Source organism: Herpailurus yagouaroundi, unplaced genomic scaffold, assembly GCF_014898765.1.
Source record: "Herpailurus yagouaroundi ecotype Mexico unplaced genomic scaffold, PumYag 77, whole genome shotgun sequence".
Classification (NCBI taxonomy): Eukaryota; Metazoa; Chordata; class Mammalia; order Carnivora; family Felidae; genus Herpailurus; species Herpailurus yagouaroundi.
Genome location: NW_024412388.1, coordinates 9019906 through 9039137, shown reverse-complemented (window position 1 = coordinate 9039137; position 19232 = coordinate 9019906). Strand labels below are relative to the sequence as shown.

The 19232-nt window shown below is 48.1% G+C and overlaps 1 protein-coding gene across 6 annotated transcripts in view; it reads right to left on the bottom strand.

The window, feature by feature from the left end:
- Positions 1 to 13988, bottom strand: part of VPS13D (vacuolar protein sorting 13 homolog D) — a 259048-nt gene extending 245060 nt beyond the window's left edge. For all 6 annotated transcript variants that reach the window (XM_040461642.1, XM_040461677.1, XM_040461651.1 and 3 more), the window contains exons 1-5: positions 13869 to 13988; positions 10370 to 10542; positions 4445 to 4522; positions 698 to 888; positions 519 to 599 (exon numbers count right to left, since the gene is read on the bottom strand). In XM_040461642.1, coding sequence (XP_040317576.1) covers positions 519 to 599; positions 698 to 888; positions 4445 to 4522; positions 10370 to 10466 — 447 coding nt within the window. In that variant the 5' untranslated portion in view covers positions 10467 to 10542; positions 13869 to 13988. The remainder of the gene's footprint in view (positions 1 to 518; positions 600 to 697; positions 889 to 4444; positions 4523 to 10369; positions 10543 to 13868) is intronic.
- Positions 13989 to 19232: the final 5244 nt, after the last annotated feature.

Here is a 19232-nt window from a genome sequence, read left to right as displayed (position 1 = left end):
AAGCACCTGCCACCTCATCAACCTGCCACCAGAAACGTCAGTGAGAGATGAAACACCTCAGTGGGCTGCTCGCAATTCACTACGCCACCCACTAGAAACCACGTATCTGACCTCTCTCATTGTACAGAGGAAGAAACCGAGACCAGAGAGATTAAGTGATTTGCCCTAGAAGAATCAGTCACGAAGGTGCAGGTGACCCGGCTTCTCAGGAGGTACATCCTGTAGCAAGGAAGAGGGCGACACTCAAGAACAAAGTGAAGTACAAGGTGAGTGAAAATGAAACTCCTACTCGCACGAGCCGGAGCAAGAAAAACCTGTGTCTGCCCAGGGCTGGAGGCTTGCTCTTCAGGTTTCCCTCCTGGCACTGCCTATAAAAGGGCACACCTGAGCAGTCAGCCGTGGCATCGCATACCCCGCATCAGTTAAGCCCACGAGAAACCAAGTACTAAGGAGCACACACTCGTAAGCCTGAGAAGTCCCTGTCGTGTTCATACTTCATAAAAGTCAGTAGGACTTACTTCGATATTCTCCACAATTCTCGTAACTACTGAGGCAGTGACTGAATACCAGTAGGACTCCCCCTTCCGCTGGCGTTCATTCTGCAAAGGAAAGAGCGAGGGTTAGCCGCGTCCAATGCTCTGCTCACATGCTGTGCCTCGGCGCAGCTGCTCTGGTGGCCGAGGGGGGTGTGGCTTGCCTTCCATCTGTCCTCCAGGGCTTGAAGTAAAGCCTTCTTGCGCTCCCTCTCCAAGAGCTTCTCCTTCTCATCATCGAAATCCTCTAGCTTTTCAGGGGCTCCAATTAAGTGAAGGCTGGAGATGGAGATCACCCAAGGGTCCACGTGGGGGCGATAAAAGGGAATCTGAAGAGTCACCTTCCCAATCAAGCCTGGGAAAAGCAAAATCTCGTGAAATGCCGATACACAGTGTTGGCACTTCTTTCTATTTTTCTGTATTCTTCCAGTTTTCTGTAAGAAGCATTAGTACTTTTACAATTTATTGTTTAATCTACGAAAATAGGCAGCAGGTTCTCGTACGTGGGAGACAGAAGTTAGTACACTGACATCTGTAAGAACAAGACCCAATAAACTAGAACGTGGAAAAAGTGCAGTGACTTCACCCTATCAAACGCAACACCTCTCCTCTGTGCACTGCCTCTTCCCCAACTAACCTACATCTTAAACGACGTTGGGGTGTCTTTCTCCCCATAGCACCCGCACAAGCCTAAGAGCACTAAACTCATTTCTCGTTGGTTATGAGTTGGCTGGTTGAGAAGCACTTCTTGGGAGTTACTGGGCTTACGATATGTCCGGTCTTGAACATACCAACTGCAGTGTGGGCAGTCCTGCAGTGGCACTCTGTTGAGAACGAATTCTGATCCTTCAGAACACAGGCTGATGAGAAACTAAATGGCCTGCTAGGACCGTGATAGGATTTTCCCAGTCCCACCATTTCTAGCCGAGCTTCCTAGGATACAGGCCTTCTTTATTTTTTTTTTTTTTCAACGTTTATCCATTTTTGGGACAGAGAGAGACAGAGCATGAACGGGCGAGGGGTAGAGAGAGAGGGAGACACAGAATCGGAAACAGGCTCCAGGCTCTGAGCCATCAGCCCAGAGCCCGACGCGGGGCTCGAACTCACGGACCGCGAGATCGTGACCTGGCTGAAGTCGGACGCTTAACCGACTGCGCCACCCAGGCGCCCCTACAGGCCTTCTTTAAAGACAATTAGTAAAAGGCATGTCCTACTAACAACAGTGCATAAAACTATCTGAACTGGTGGCACCTGGGTGGCTCAAGCGGTTAAGCGTCTGACCCTCGATTTCGGCTCAGGTCATGATCTCACGGTTCATGAGTTCGAGCCCCACGTTGGGCTCTGTGCTGGCGATGCAGAGCCCGCTTGGTATTCTCTCTCTCCTTCTCTCTCTGCCCCTCCCGTACTCTCTCTCAAAATAAATAAATAAACTTAAAAAAAAAAAGAATATCTGAACTGTCCTAATGGCTCTCAAAGATCCACACGACCCAACTAATAGCGTATCTCTGAAACATGTTATCAGAAGGTGATCATTTCCCTCTAAGATCTAGAATTCAAGTAGGATTGACCTGTTAAAGATAAAATATCATTAACACCAAGTGACTGTGTAATCCAGTAACAAGTTAAGAAATGTGACAACAAATAATGAAAAACATTTTAATTTGGCTTTTATCTAGAAAAATGAAAGTAAGTTTTTTTTTGTTTTTTTAATTTTGGAGGGAGCTTTATTGGGAGCTCTGGGTTTTTTTGTTTGTTTGTTTGTTTTGTTTTTTTTTTAAGTAGGCTCCACACTCAACATGGGGCTTGAACTCACAACCCTGAGATCAAGAGTCGCATGCTCTACCAACCGAGCCAGCCAGGCACCCTGCAAGTAAGTTTTGTATATTTAATAGTTAATATTATAACCAAAACCATATACCGGTTTTCACCACAAAGAGTTTAACAATAATTAGAGTGCAGTTGCAATTCTAACCTAAATTAATTGGGAGGAAGAGGCATATCTGATAGACGACAAGCAAAATATAACTTCTGTTACATTTCATTTAATTTTTGCAGAATACAAATAGGGTCGTTTTTGCAAAAATATGAGAAAACCTCATCAATTTCCTCCAAGAGCCTCTCTGAATCCTTTGATACTCAAATAATACCTCTTTTGGAAACATCCACAGTATCATCATTCCAGGGTTTCTTTAAGATTCTAATCGGTCAGGGGCGCCTGGGTGGCGCAGTCGGTTAAGCGTCCGACTTCAGCCAGGTCACGATCTCGCGGTCCGGGAGTTCGAGCCCCGCGTCGGGCTCTGGGATGATGGCTCAGAGCCTGGAGCCTGTTTCCGATGCTGTGTCTCCCTCTCTCTCTGCCCCTCCCCCGTTCATGCTCTGTCTCTCTCTGTCCCAAAAATAAATAAACGTTGAAAAAAAAAAAAAATTAAAAAAAAAAAAAGATTCTAATCGGTCAGGATCTTTGCCTATGATTCTGGCAGTTCACCCATCACTTGAATTTGACTTCAAGAAAGTCTAAATCGTTTGCAAGATTTCTATCTTATTTCACCTAGCAACTGATTTGCATTGTACTTGCGTTTTATTTTAATATAAGTATCCAAAAGTAAGGGAAAGAATGACATCAACAGGCTATTATTGAATGATGAGTAGTGTCTGAACAGGGACTAATTTTATACATGGTCATTTAACAAAGAATGTAGTTTTTTTGTCCTGCTTTTTTTTTAAGGTTTTATTTTTAAGGGGCACCTGGGTGGCTCAATCAGTTGAGCGTCCAGCTCTTGGTTTCAGCTCAGGTCATGCTCTCACGATTCATGGGTTCAAGCCCCAAGTCGGGCTCCATGCTGACAGTGCAGAGCCTGCTTGTAATTGTCTCTCTCTCCCTCTCTCTCTGCTCCTCCCCTTCTCTCTCTCAAAATAAATAAACTTAAAAAAAAAAAGAAATTAAAAAAATATATTTTATTTTTAAGTAATCTCTACACCTACTGTGGGGCTTGAACTCACAAACCCAAGATCAAGAGTTGCACGCTCCAACTGAGCCAGCCAGGTGCCCTAACAAAGAATATTTTTATTCCATGACCATTCTTGTTTCCTTACCAAACCTGCAGAACTCCTATAATAACTGCAAAAATCTGTGAGTGTGCCAGGCATCGTTCTGAGTAATTTTAATGCATTAACTCACGTATTCCTCTCCACAACCCTCTGATGTAGGTACAACAATTATCCTCTCATCTTAAAGACTATGAGGCACACACAGAGTTGTGAGGGAACTTCCACAAGGTCACACAGCCAGAGAATGGTAGATATGGAATATACACCCAAGCACACTGCTCCAAAGCCCACCTTTCATTCAGTAAACTGTCTCTCCATAATATAAAGAATTCTTCAAAAATAAGAACTCCCTGTATCTAGTTCTTTAAGAAACATAAGAATCACCTGGGGATGCTTATTAAAAATGCCGGTTGGGGGCGCCTAAGCGGGTCAGTCAGTTAAGCGTCCGACTTCAGCTCAGGTCACGATCTCACGGCTCGTGAGTTTGAGCCCAGCATCAGGCTCTGAGCTGACAGCTCAGAGCCTGGAGCCCACTTCAGATTCGGTGTCTCCCTCTATCTGCCCCTCCGCTGCTTGCACTCTGTCTCTCACGTTGTCTCAAAAATAAATAAACATTAAAAAAAAGTTCAGTGACACTCCCTTGCCAATTCTGATTCAATGGGCCTGGGGAACACCTGACCTTCCCACCACCACCCAAGGTCATCCTGATAGACAAGGCCACACTTTAGGACTGATCTACAGTCTATACTTCCTATCCTGCCTCTTCCTGCTCAAACAGAGCCAAACTCAAGGGCTCTCAGTTTTCACATCCCAAGCAGTATAAGACTCAAAACCGCCTCTCTCGGCCTTAGAGGTCCGCATACCAGCTTTGACTTCAAACGGTAATTCCAGCTCTTTCAAGGCATCTTTCTTCAACGGCAAGTTTTCCAACTCAACAGCACCTAAGAAATAAAAACAACATCATGAAATGTTCATCCAGCAAATGCAGTAGGTGCCTACTGTGTGCATATCATTGCAGGTTAAAGGGAAAGTCTTCCATCTCCACCCAGCTATAAAAAGCCAGAAGCAGCGCCAGACTAGCCCATGGACTTTATGTGCACTACTTTCCTGACCATCCCCCTCTGACAGCCGAAGCTTGCCTGAGGATGAAGGGTTTAGCCTGGGATCTTTTTCGATAGTAAGCCAGATAGTAAATATTTCAAGCCTTATGGTATCTGTTGTATATTCTCTCTGTTGTTGTTGTTGTTGTTGTTGTTGTTGTTGTTTACAAGCCTTTAAAAATATAAAAGCGACATTCTCGGTCTGGATTTGGCCAGTGGCTAGGTTGCAGACCCCGAGTTTAGACGAGTTTAGATGCATGTTCAGCAGAGAACCATTAACATCTGAATCACCTGGAAAGAAATGCAGGCTCCTGGGCCCCCTGCCCAGACATCTCTGGGATTAAAACAAGAAATCTGTGACTTTTAACAAGCTCCTGCAAACCCCCCACTCCCCAACAAATGGGTATATTGCACACAACATCTGAGAGCCCCTGAGTTAAATAAAGTTGGTCATCAAAAGGAGCTGCACTCCCTTCTGGAGAGACCAGCTCCACATGTTCTCCTCCATATCTCCACTTGCAGGCTTAATGACCTGTCAGAAAGGAAAGAACAAACCACCGCTGAAGGTCCTTGTCAGACCCAGCTTTTATAGGACTTAAACCTAGAGGTCCAAGATGTCTCTAAAGCGACTGAGGCACAGTCAAGAGGGAGTGGCTGACCTCTCGCTCTACCAGAGGTGACTCCTCAGTGTGTAGGAGGCACTGAGCTGGCCACTGGGAATGTGAAGAGAGGAGGCAGGGCCCCATCCTGAAGGGTGGAGACAGGCAACATTCGACAAAACTGTTTGCACGACCTCGGGCGATTTCTGAGAAAAGGGAGTACAGACGACAACCACCCAGCAACCACTAACTGGTACGAGAACTCAGAAGAAAGGCAAGCAAGCCAAAGACAAACTAATACAAGAAACAATTATTTTTTCCTTTAAATGACTGTTCAGAACTTGTGGGTAACTGGCTTCTAAAGAAGTATTCAAATCTAGCAACTTGGCAGATGCTGAGCAAATGCAAGCAGCTTATGTTTTAGACTTTTGCAGAAACGTATCTATGTGGGTCCCCACAAAGCTTAAAGACCAACCAAAGAGCTGCGGTGCCTGGGTGGCTCGGTCGGTCAGGTGTCCAACTCTTGATTTCGGCTCAGATCACGATCTCATGGTTCATGGGATGGAGCCCCGGGTCGGGCTCAGCTCGGAGTGCAGAGCCTGCTTAGGATTCTCTCTCTCTCCCCCCCTCTCTGCTCCCCCCCACCTCTCTCTTTCTCACACACACTCAAATAAGTAAGTAAATTAAAAATAAAGACTAGCCACAAGGAGAAGTTAATAACCCCAGAGATCCCGGATGCAACCCTATTTCCACATTTGGGGAGTAAACGATCATAAGGGGGGAGGTGGACATGAAACATGTTCCTCAACAGTTGAAACTGATTTAGAGGGGGAAAGTATATCATTTCTCCTTCTGAAGAGCGTCATTTGCGATTTGAATCATCTGCCCTATTTTTCAATACCCACATCTGTCACAAAGGCAGGTGGCTGCTATCCACCTGCGGGAAGTGGAAGGAGTTGCAGGCAGTCCACGCCGTGAAACATTAAAGCACAGAGGGCAAGAGAGGTGGTCGAGGAAGGAGAAGAGACCGAGGAAAGAACAAGAAGGGCCGCTCAAGGCGAGTCAATAACAAAGGAATCAGACAAAAGGGTGGCAGTGGAAGCCTTCCAGTCGGAAGGCTCTCTGATTCCCCACCCACTCAAATGTGTACCCACAACTGGCCCTGCTGGGAAAGGTCCCTCAAGGGACCCAGAGGAGGTGAGCACTTTATAAATGAGAGCGCTGTTTGTTTATTTCCGGGCAGATAACACACAGGCTTATTCCTGGATGTCTCATTCAAAAACTCCTCAGCTTAGTTAGGCTACCAAGAAACCAAGTCCCTAGAACTGGGGTAAATCTAGGGGCCGGCTGCTTTTCAGTCATCACCAATGACTACTGAATTCTCCTCCCTCGGCTCTGCGTCACTTAAAAAGCCAGCCTGAGCGGGGCACCTGGGGGGCTGAGTCGGTTAAGCATCTGACTTCAGATTAGGTCATGATCTCGCCATTCCGGAGTTCGAGCCCCACATCGGGCTCTGTGCTGACAGCTCAGAGCCTGTTTCAGATTGTGTCTCCCTCCCTCTCTCTGCTCCTCCCGTGCTCACGATGTCTCTCTCTCTCAAAAACAAATAAACATTAAAAGAATTAAAAAAAAAAAAAAAAAAGCCAGCCTGAGGTTCAGGGCTTATAGGAACAAAAAGGAGAGGGAGCCGAAGTGCTGGGTCACAAATAGAGATATGCCCACGGCCCAAAGTCCTGCCTCCCCGACATGACACCAGCAGCTGCTGTCTTCTGGCCCCAAATCATCCCAAACACACCCTGCGAGCTTTCCACCTTCGGCCTGTGCTCACAAGCTTCATGCTACCCGCAATGTCGTGACCCGTCCCACGCCGCCTATCGAGACCCTGCACTGCGGCCTTCTAGGGTCCTACGAACAGGATGGACGACCCCCCTCCTCGGCACCCCACTGCACTCTGCCTGTGTCTCTGGTACAACAAGTTACTACCTACTGCCTTGTGTTGCTGTATCATTTCTGTCTCCCCAGCAAGATAGCAGGTGTCCAAGGGCAAGGACCACAGACGTGGACGTGGAACAGGAACAGTAATAGCAGGTACCACTGAGTGAGACCTGACTGGTGCCAAGCACTCGATATGCATTGCCTCATTCAATCCGCACAACAACATGAGGAAATACTATTATTTTCTCCATTTCAATGGGAGGGACGTTAGGCTTAGAGAAACGCAATCTGCTTGAAACTCACAGAGCCGCTGAGCAGCAGGGGTCGAACCCGCCCTAGATCTGCCTGATCTCAGCTGGCCAGAGGCGCAGGGGGTGGAGAGGAGGCCTAAGTAACTTGCTCACAGTCACAAGTAGCTTGTGAGTGGGGAGACCAGGCCCAGCCCCTAGGCCTGGACTCCTAGAATCTTCTCCTGTCCCCACTCTTTGTATCGCCCCTTAGCACAGAGCCAGACCCAAAGCAGGCACACAACGGTGTTTGCCGAGTGACTAAACAAATAACATCTTATACAAATTCTCTCTCTCCTTCAACTACTTGTACACTATTTACAGTTTTATTACTTTCAGTATGTTGTGCACAATCCACGGTTGAAGTCCAACCCACACCAATCATAGGCTGACGATCGTGACAGTGGAGGATGATGGTAACTAACATCGACTGAGGGCCCGCTGTATGCCAAGAACGGTTCTAAGCTACTTGACCTACATTAATGTGTCCAGTCCTCAGAACCTCATGAGACCGTTAATATTCTCTCCGATTCACGGACAGGAAGAATTTGAGAATTCATGAAGAATTGGAGTAAGTTGCCCAAGTTACTGGTAAATGGAGGAAATGGGATTCAAAGCCAGTCCGGCTACCCTATACTCTTGATCACTATGTCCATCTTCCTGGCATCTCCCAAAGCATCTCGCATACTAAATATCTCCAGATGGACTGAAATAACATTCTTATTCCCCTACTGTAACCCCTGCCTCCAGACACTGCTTTAACTATAACTGCGATGCCCCAAACTTTCCTAGCCAAGCACTGTGATGTGCTCTGAATCTGTAAGGACGGGGCATCACACTAATACCGGTTAGGAAAGAAAAAGTATTTTTTTATTCTGCACAGAGAATATTTTTAAATAGGAAATAAGCATAGAAAGGCAGTCTGAAGCACCAGAGAGATACACATAGTTGTCATTACAAGACAGATTCTAAAACTGAGCTTAGAAATCTGTCATTAGTATAGACTCCACGGTACATCAGATACCACACATTTGTATTTATTCATTTCTTCAGCCAACATCCTCTTGCCACATCACTCTTGAAAGAGCTGGCTCTTTTATTAGCAAGGTTATGGTTTGCAATTCCCTTTCTCGGCCCTGTTTCCTGGCCTGTGCCACCTGGTTAGCTTTGTAGCATGTATGAGAAGTTCAGTAAGTGACCAAACAGGTGAACTCGACACTACTCTCATACTTTGAACACATCCTCTTCCCTGACAGGTTGGTCACTTTCACCTTGCACTCAGCAACTCCCTTCTAAGGACAGGGAGGAAAAAGGTCAGGACAGAAGTTAAAGATTAAGAAAAAACCTACTTCAGTTTCCAGTGAAAAGGAGGGAGGAGGGGGGGCTCCCCACAGCCTGTGGCTGCCAAAATCCCTTCACTGGTTCAGAGGGGTCAGGAAAACCTGCAAAGCAATACTTCTGGTGACAGGTGAACCGCTGGCACCCTATTCTCAGATGCCACAATATGTACCACTGTCATCTCCACTAACCTGTCCCGGTCCACCGGCCAAAACCCACACCCCCAGAAGGTGAGCTTTCCGCCATATTTGAGATTTCCTTCCCACTTTCTATGATGCTACATGATTGCAGACTGACTTCATCTCCTCTCTCTAGATTGTTCAAATGTTCCATTGTGAGTTGAGCACAAAGAACTTAAATTAAAACAAGGAGAAGGGGAGGGGCGCCTGGGTGGCTCAGTCAGTTGAGTATCCGACCTCAGCCCAGGTCACGTTCATGAGTTCGAGCCCCACGTCAGGCTCGCTGCTGTCAGCGCAGACCCTGCTTGGGATCCTCCGACCCCTTCTCTCTCTGCCCCTCCCCCATTCATGCTCTCTCTCTCAAAAATAAATTTTAAAAATATTTAAGGAAAAAAAAAGAAGGGGAAAAAAAGAGGTTTTCCAGTGCTCACACCAGATCCCTGGACTGCGTTAAATCATGTACAGGCATTTACCGAGGATAGGCCTGTAAAGGCTAAAATGTCTCAAACTTTATAGAACTTTATCACTAGGCAAGACAGGACCTCAGAAATTCTGTCAAAGACTCCACAGTAACATATGTGAAAACTTTGACTAGGTGTCTATTACACACAGCAGGATAAGAGCTTTAAATGTCATTCCGTTTGATCCTTACAACAATACTGGAGAGGTATATCACCCATTTGTTCTAAGGAAACCAAGGCTCAGAATTTCAATGACTTGTTCCCATAGGTAATAAGTAACACAACAGGATTTGAAGCCAAGCCAATGCCATTGTCACTACATGGCCACCTCCATAAAGCTTCATAAAGTTAAAAAGTTAACTGGGATTGGGGCACTTGGGTGGCTCAGTTGGTTGAATGTCCGACTTTGGCTCAGGTCGTGACCTCATAGCTCTTGGGTTTGAGCCCAGCCTTGGGCTGTGTGCTGACAGCTCAGAGCCTGGAGCCTGCCTTGGATTCTGTGTCTCCCTCTCTCTCCGCTCCTCCCCAACTCACGCTCTGTCTCTTTCTCTTTCTCTATCTCTCTCTCTCTCTCTCTCTCAAAAATGAATAAACATTTAAAAAATATTTTTTTAAGTTAACTGAGATAAAGCAGAGTCACCAGCAGTATAGTCTTTTTTTTTATATATATATTTAATAGTTCCCTAAAATCTATAGCAATACAGCTACATTAAGTTACCCTGTAATAATAATCAGTGTCATATAAGAGAACATATTTCCTTTAACACATATTTAGTACAAAGCCATCTGGGCATTATGTTTTATTATTCTCAGTACAACAAAAAGAATATTTAAAAAAACAGAAATGCCATCTGCAAAGGCATACTTTACCAAAAAGAGATACACTTACCTTTCAGAAGTGCAACAGAGAGCTGATCAGTGTTCAGGTTATTGACGTATTTCCCCAGATAGGTATTGAGAACCCAGGCTACAAGACCTTCCAACATGACTATATCCTCAAGACAAGGTGTTTAAAAATCATGGATCATTCTTTATTTCTCTCTCTCATGGTCATAGAAGAATCTATGAAGGAAACAAAAAAGGAAATCAACAGAAAAAAACAGATGATTTTCTGAGCTGATTTTCTACTCTGCCTTCCCTGAGGGTGGACGAATGCAAAGCCCAGATTTAAGAAAAAAAGGGGTGACGAGCACTGCAAGATGCCCTGTTGGCAGAGGATCAAACCAAGGAACAGTCACAAATTTACCAAAAAACACCTAGAACTCCAAGTTGTCTATCTTTTCCATGCAACTGATCATTAAACTGCTTGCCTTTAGGAATTCACCTTGGAAGTAGACTGTCCTGGTCAGCGATTCTCGTCCAAATGCAATTAGGCAACGTCTAGAGACATTTTTGATTATCGTGACGGGGCGCTGCAGTTGGGATCTTGTGAGTAGAGACCAGGGAAGCAGCTAAACATCCTACAACACACAAGACAGCTCCCCCACAGCAAACAATTATCCAGCCTGATGTCAACAGTGCTGAGGCTAAAGAACCTTATCCTAGATGAAGGCAAAAAATGCCCTGAGAGATTTCAATGAACTTCACATTTGGCAGCGATCCTCTGTAAGCCTTCCCTAATTCCATGTTGCAAATGTGTTCATCAGGATCATTCATAAAACAACATAAATGACAGGGAGAAGGCAGTGGTTTCTCGCTATTCTTAAATGTCCTGGAACTGCACTACAGGTACCCAGACAGAACCCTGGGTTGCTGATACAATGAACTATCTTAGCAACACAAACACAAGAAATCCTCTGGTTCCAGCTACTGTATTTAGTATAGTCCTGAGCTGCTACTGCCCATGATAATAACCGTGTTTATTAGTATTACAAAAAAATATATAGGTTACTTTTAGTACGACTAAAAGTTAACATGATGGAACTTGAGACATAAAAGGTTTAACTTTTTTTAATGTTTACTCATTTTTGAGAGAGAGAGAAAGAGACACAGACAGAGAGAAAGAGCAGGGGAGGGGCAGAGAGAAAGGGAGACACAGAATCCAAAGCAGGCTCCGGGCTCTGAGCTGTCAGCATAGAGCCCAATGAGGGGCTCAAACTCACGAATCCTGAGATCATGACCTGAGCCAAAGTGTGAAACTTAACTGACTAAGCCACCCAGGCGCCCCAAGATATAAACGTTTAAATGGGCTCCGAAATCACCCAGCTAGTAGATCCCAATTAGAACTGCGAGTTCCAAATCTTGCTCTGAGCCAAGCACATCAGATACCAGCCCACCATGCTGGACACTCCAGGTTTGCTACGACATGTGTCCTGCTTGGAACCAGCCCTTTCAGGATCCTTTCCAGGCACTCTGCCCCACCCCCCGGTGATTCATCTTAGTGCCAAAAGATATGCTTATCCCAAATGAAAGGCCACCACCCGACAAAATCCCAACACACAAGGCCCCGTAAGAGTTAACTCAACCTCCAGGAAAGACTGAACTTATTTGTCAACAGTGTCTTGCTCTTCCAGCAAGATTAATTTCTATTTGCCATCAACGACAGTGACAATAAATCAGAAGCTAAAGAGCATCTGATGAAATGCTAGTTTCTTTCCAGAGATTTTTTTAAGCCATATTTTGTGTAAAACTAAGAATTTGCTAGAGATCACTGGATACCTGTATTTAAAGAAGAGGTTACAAGAACAAATTCTTTAAAATAAGAAATGTTTACCAGTCTGGTAAAGAAAAACAAAAAACAAAAAACAAAAAAACAAAAAACAAAAAAAACGTTTATTTATTATATCTTTAAACAAGTGAATCTGTGAAAACAAAATGTGAACCTGACTAATCTAGCCTTACTATGCAGACTCCAACAGGCAAGGTGCCAAAATGAGTACTCTTTATTTCTGAAGTTACTGCCATTGACCCCTAAAATGCTAACAAACTCTCTCAAGTACCAAATACAAATGCTCTCCCAGCAGAGGGAATCAGGCCCTACTCTACCCCCGCCGCCCGCCGCCCGCCGCCCCCCGCCCCCCGCAAGGTGGGAAAATGCAAAACACAGATTACCAAAAAGATGGGGCGAGAAGCGTCGTAAACGCCCTGGTCAGTAAATTAAGACTCAAGCCAGAAAGCATCTATCAGCTCTGCTAAGCATCTAGACCAGGCTGGAAGCCACTTCAAGAATTTCCTTAAGGAATCCGGTGTCGGGAAGGGCCGCCAGACTGGCTAGAATCCCAAAGTGTTTACACGCTCGGGTCGGGTCCACCAGGGCTTCCAGGCAGCCGCCCGGCACTAACTCCCACCTGACCTCCCCTAATCGGTGAGGCAGGTGCCACCGGGGATCAGGGCTCAGCCCAAAGGCGGACAGACAGCCGGGAGTGACCTTGAGCCAGGCCCCTCCCTCGAGGGGCGGCCAAAGCCGGGAGTAGGACTGGCAAAGGGACCAGGACGCTCCTCACCAGCCGGCCGGGCCTGAGTGCCACGGACGCCGGGGTGCTATGAGAAAGAAGACAAGAGGGGGCAGCTGCCAGGCCCCGGGGCCCCCAGGAATGGGGCTGCCCGTGAAGGCGAGGGGCCCATAGCCCTTCTTCCACCCCGTGGGCTCCAGAAGACAGAGACCCCACCTCCCAGATAAAGCGCGGAGGCGACGGCGCCCAGAGCCTGGGGTCCCGCCCCTGGGAGGAGGGATTCAGCCCGGGTGTGACCCCACCTCCCAGATAAAGCGCGGAGGCGACGGAGCCCAGAGCCTGGGGTCCCGACCCTGGGAGGAGGGATTCAGCCCGGGTGTAACCCCGGGGAGCGGGGGTAAAGACTGGCTAGAGGCCTGACGTCCCCATCCCAGAGCGCGACCCCAGAAGGCTGGTGGGTGGCCAAAACACTCTGGAGAACTGACCCGCGCCCCGTTCCCGGGCGTGAGGTACGGGGGCCCGCGCACGGGGGTCCCGCATGGGGACCGCCGCTCAGGCGGAGAGACGCGGGCTGACACCGCCCCCAATCCCAGGGCACCAGGCTACCGGGACCCCGGGAAGGGTGCCGGGTCCGGCGGGGGCTCGGACTCCCAGGACGAGGACGCCGGGGTCCCGGGAAGCTCGGGCAGCCCCAAGCCCGTCTGACCCTGGGGTGCCCGCGGTGGCTGGGACGCAGGTGTCCCCGAGAAGGCGGCGGGCTCGGGGCCGTCGGGAGCGCGGACGCCCCAGGGCCCCCGGAGGAGCTCAGGCGGCGGGAGGGCCGGACGCCGGGCTCCCGGGGCTCCCAGCGACGCGCTCCCCGCGGGCGGGCCCCGGACCCAGGTCCGAAGCTGAGCCGGGGCGGCCGACAGCAGGCCCACGCCCGCCTGCAGTCCCACGCCCGCCTGCAGTCCCGGGCCCTGCCCGCCGCCCCCCGCCCCCCGCCCCGGCCAGTACCTGTCGGTGTCCCGGGCCGCACGCCCAGCCCGGCGCTGCGCGGCTCTTCCTCTCCCGGCTCCTCAATGGCGCTGGCCGGCGGCGCTCCGGCCCGCCCCGACCCGACCAATCGAGCGGGCGACGCGCCGGCGCCTGGCCAGCCGAGCGCCGAGTCATCGAGGAGGCGCCCCCTGGCGCCGGGGCGGCCGCTGGCGGATAGGCTGCTGGAGCTGGAGAAGGGCCCAATGAGCCCCGTCTTACAAGGGGAGGACACGGCCACCAATTCGTCCGGCTGCGACAGTGTGGGAACGCAGGATCCTTCCTCCTACAACGCCCTGCCTTCCATCTGGCCCATCCACAGCGGGTGCTCCACTCAGCAGCCACAGGGGTCTGCTAAAACATAATTCAGACTAAGCCACTTCCTTGCTTAAAACGGCTCCCCCCCTTATACTTGAATTAAAATCGAACTCCTGGGGCTCCTGGATGGCTCAGTTGGTTAAGCATCCGGCTTCTGCTCAGGTCGTGATCTCCCGGTTCATGGGTTCCCCACTTCGGGCTCCAGTCTGACAGCTGGGAGGCTGGAATTCTGTGTCTCCCTCTTTCTCTGCCCCTCTGGGCTGGCGTGCTCTCTTCGTCTCAAAAATAAATAAACATTAAAAAAAAAAGTTTGTTTGTTTGTTTGTTTAATAAAATCCATCCCCTTACAGAGCCAACACCAAGCTCCTACTGGATTTGGTCCATTCCTATTTCTGCCACTCTTTCCCTGGCTCACTCAGACCCCGGCAGCGTTCAGTTCCTGCCTCTGGACCTTTGCATTTGCGATTCTCTCTACTTAGGATGCTTCTCCCTTAGATCCATGCTGTCCAGTAGAAATATTGTGCAAGCCACACATACAAGCCACGTCACAATTTTTCTAATTTACTAGTTGGTACATTTTTTAAAAAGGAAAAAGTGAGGGGCGCCTGGGTGGCGCAGTCGGTTAAGCGTCCGACTTCAGCCAGGTCACGATCTCACAGTCCGTGAGTTCGAGCCCCGCGTCGGGCTCTGGGCTGATGGCTCAGAGCCTGGAGCCTGTTTCCGATTCTGTGTCTCCCTCTCTCTCTGCCCCTCGCCCATTCATGCTCTGTCTCTCTCTGTCCCAAAAATAAATAAACGTTGAAAAAAAAAATTAAAAAAGGAAAAAGTGAAAATAATAATGTATTTCATTTGATTCAATATGTCCAAAATATGATCATCTCAGCCTGTAGCCAACAGAAAAGTGAATTAATGAGATACTTTATGGATTTTGTATAGTAAGTCTTTGAAATTTGGTGTGTGTTTCACACTTCCGGCACATCTCAATACAAACCAGCCACAATTCAAGTGCTCGATAACTTTATGTGGCTGATGATTACAGAACAACTTTGGATAGTCCTAGAGCCAGTTCCTTCTTGCTTCAAACATTACACCTCAGAGAGGATTTTTCCCAGCTGCCCTATCTAAAGTTCCCTTCAACCATTACCCTGTTGTACTTTCTTCATAGAACTTAATGCTATTTGCAATTACCGTATTTGTCTATCTTTTGGTTACCTTTCTTCACCCTAAAAGTTCCCCCCAAAACAGTGATTTTTATCTTTTTCACAGATGCCTCTGCAGCACCTAGACTTTGCCTTGCACAGAAAAGACTCATTTAAAGATGCTGTAAACGGGGGCGCCTGGATGGCTCAGTTAGTTAAGCATCAACTGCTTGGGACATGATCTCGTGGTTTACGAGTTTGAGCCCTTCACGGAGGTCTGTACTGACAGTGCTGAGCCTGCCTGGGATTCTCTCTCTCTCTCTCTCTCTCTCTCTCTCTCTCTGCCCCTCCCCTGCACACACGTGCATACTCTATCTCTCTCTCAAAATAAATAAATAAACTTTAAAAAAATAAGTAAAAGTGCTACAAGTGAAAGAAGGACTAAGTCAACAACTCAGACTTCATCTTGCACATCGTCTTGCATTAGCACCAGAAAGACAGGAAGAAGACCTCAGGCTCATCAAAAGTCAAAAGATGCAGGAAGCAGGATGGCAATGAGTGTATTTACCATAATAATTATCAACCCTCATAATGCTAAGCTAATTAAGGTGACCGTGGGCTGAAATTCCTCTGATGTGGGACCAACAGATCAGAGTCTCAATTCTGGGTCACCTCAGCAGCTGAGGTTTGGGTGTAAAACCTCAGACTCCACAGATGAAAGGCAGAAGGGAAGCAGCCCATTAGAGCTGAAGGATCTCAGAGTCCAGACCTTCCAGCACAGAACCACTTGGCTGTCCCGGGGAGTCTATTAAAAATGCAGAGGGGCACCTGGGTGACTCAGTCGGTTGAGCATCTGACTCTTGATTTCAGCTAGGGTCATGATCTCAGGGTCGTGGGATCAAGCCCCACATCAGGCTCCACACTGAGCACGCAGCCTGCTTAAGATTCTCTCTCACCCTCTCCCTCTGCCCCTCTCCCCTGCTCTCTCAAAAATAAAAAAAATAATAATAATAATAAAATAAATAAAATAAATACATTTTTAATCCAAATTCCAGGACACCATTTGTTCAACTAGTATTACAGACAGTCTTTGTGCCCTCAATTTGTAATCAGTCTGAAAGTGCGTTTATCAAACAGCAATCTTCCTACTAAATATTTACTCACAAGAGAAATGAAATCACATGTACAAGCAAAGACATACAGGAATGTTCACAGTGGCTTTATTCATAACAGTCAAAAACTATTTTGACTATTAGTGAAATGATCAAAATGCCCATCACAAGGAGAATGGATAAACAGGTTGTCCTGTACCCATATGACAGATTACTACCCAGCAATAAAAAGGAACAAACTGTTAATACAGACAGTATCTTGGAGGAAACTCGGAAGCATTAGCTTCATGTAAAAAGCCAGACTCAAAAGGCCACATACTATGATTCCATTTGTATGATATTCCAAAAAAGACCAAACTACAATGGCACAAGCAGATCAGTGGGTGCCAGGGGCCAGGACTGGAGGAGGGAGATGACTTAAGAAGAGACCCAAGGTCGGGGGCACCTGGCTGGCTCAGTCTGTAGAGGATGTGACTCTTGATCTCAGGGTCATGAGTTCGAGCCACATGTTAGGTATAGAGATTACTTTAAAATTTTTGTTAATTAAAAAAAAAAAAGAAGGGGTACAAGGGAACTTTTTGGGGTGATGGAACTTCTGTATCTTGACTGTCGTGGTGGTCACAAGGCTGTATACAGTTGTCACAATTCACTGAAGTGCACACCTAGAATTGCTAAATTGTGTTTTCTGTCAATCATTCCTCCATAAAGGTGATACTTTAAAAATCTCCGCCCTCATGGGGGTGGGGGGGGAGGGGCCTGGGTAGCTCAGTCGGTTGAGCGTCCGACTTGGACTGAGGTCAAGATCTCCCACTCATGGGCTCGAGCCCCGCATCGGGCTCTGTGCTGACAGCTCATATTCTATAAACATGCTTTGCACGAAGTCTTCAAATTTCGGTGCTCTGTGTTGGGATGCAGTTCACACATCTCATTTTGGACCAGCCAAACTCAGGTGCCCGATACCCGCACACAACTAGTGGCTACCGAATGTGACCATGCAGGCACAGACTGTCTTGTGAAGATACAGACAGCCCTGTGGGAAGTACAAGGACAGACCGCAGCTCAGGGCAGCCCCCTCATCTTACAGGTGGAGATTCTGAGCTCCAGAGAGGGACAGTGGCTGCTTTAGGTTCACACTGCCGGTCCTCGGTGACGTTGGGACACAATCCAGGGACTCCTCACTGTTAGCTTTGCCCCAAGCAGCCTCTCAGCTCAATTTCCCAGCTTTCCGGATGCTGCCCTGCTCACTGGTTTTTGACTATGGAGCTCCAGGCAGGACAGGGGAGTCCCAGGAGAGAGAGACTGAGAGAGAGAGAGAGAGAGAGAGAGAGAGAGAGAGAAAGAGAGAACTTGCCCTTTAAACCCAGGCCTCAGTTGACTTTCTGGTGAAATTCTAAGGAGGCGGTTATCAGGAGCCTCCCACAGGGAACAGGCTGTCCTCCCAACTTGACTCTAGATAAAAATCAAACCTCCGGCCCCGCCCCTAGGTGCCCTCCTCTGCACAGCAGGGAAAATGGGTACTCTGCCTATCTCCTGGGGCAGTTATGGAGATAAAGTAACTGAAGCTCAGTTGCCCAAGTTGCAGACCAGACAATTTAAGGAACTCCTCACACTCCAGGGGCGCCTGGGTGGCTCAGTCCATCCAGCATCTGACTTGGGCTCAGGTCGTGATCTCCTGACTTGAGCCCTGAGTCAAGCTCACTGCTGTCAACTCAGAGCCAGCTTTGGGTCCTCTGTCCCCCTCTCTCTGCCCCTCCCCTACTTGCACTCTCTCTCAGAAATAACGAAAACGTTAAAAAAAGAAAGAAAGGAAAAAAAAGGAACTTCTCACACTCCCTGGACTCCTCCAACACGCTAAAACATAAAACCCTACATCCTTTCTGTGGCTTCTGAAGCCACCCTCACGACCTCATGTCCTGCCCTACCCCGAGTCCCAAGGCTGTGCTGCCCTCCCTTCAGCGAGGCCTCTGCTCAAACACCAGCTCCTCGGAGAAGCCTTCCTCAACCCACCCCACAGGCTAGCTTCTCAGCACTTACTGTCACCTGGCGTGGCCTACGTGTATTTCTTCACATAGCCCTTCCTAGCGTGTGAGCTCTGGACAAGGACCCTGGCTGCCCTGGACTCGTGATCCCCAGCACCTACACACACACACACACACACACACACACACACAAAATAGTAAGTAGCATGTATTGAGCACTTACAATGTGTGTGGCATAGTTCTAAGCATTTTACAGATAGTAACTCAAATAATTCCAAACTCGGAGGGAAGCACTATATTAATCCTATTTTACAGATAAGGGTGAGGCACAGAGAAGTGAATTAATCTCCCTCTGGTCACACAGGAAGTGGTCACACCTGGGCGCCTGGGTTTCCAGGGCCCACAGGTCTGGACTTCTGGGCTGGTGCATCAGAGTGCCCGATAGCAACAACGACTGCATGAAGATTAGACGGAGGAGGACCGCGGTCACCCCCTACCCGCCCCCCACCCCCCACGCCAGCCCTGCCTTAGCAAAACCACTCACTCCATCACGGTTAAAAAAGAAAAAGAGGGGGCACCTGGGTGGCGCAGTGAGTGTCTGACTTTGACTCAGGTTGTGATCTCACGGGTCCTGGGTTTGAGCCCCACCATCGGGCTCTCTGCTGTGAGTCTGCCCGCACAGAGCTGGCTTCGGATCCTCTGTCCCCCTCTCTCTGCCCCCCACCATTAGCTCTTTCTCAAAAAAGAAAGAAAGAAAGAAAGAAAGAAAGAAAGAAAAGAAAGAAGAGGCAGGAGGGG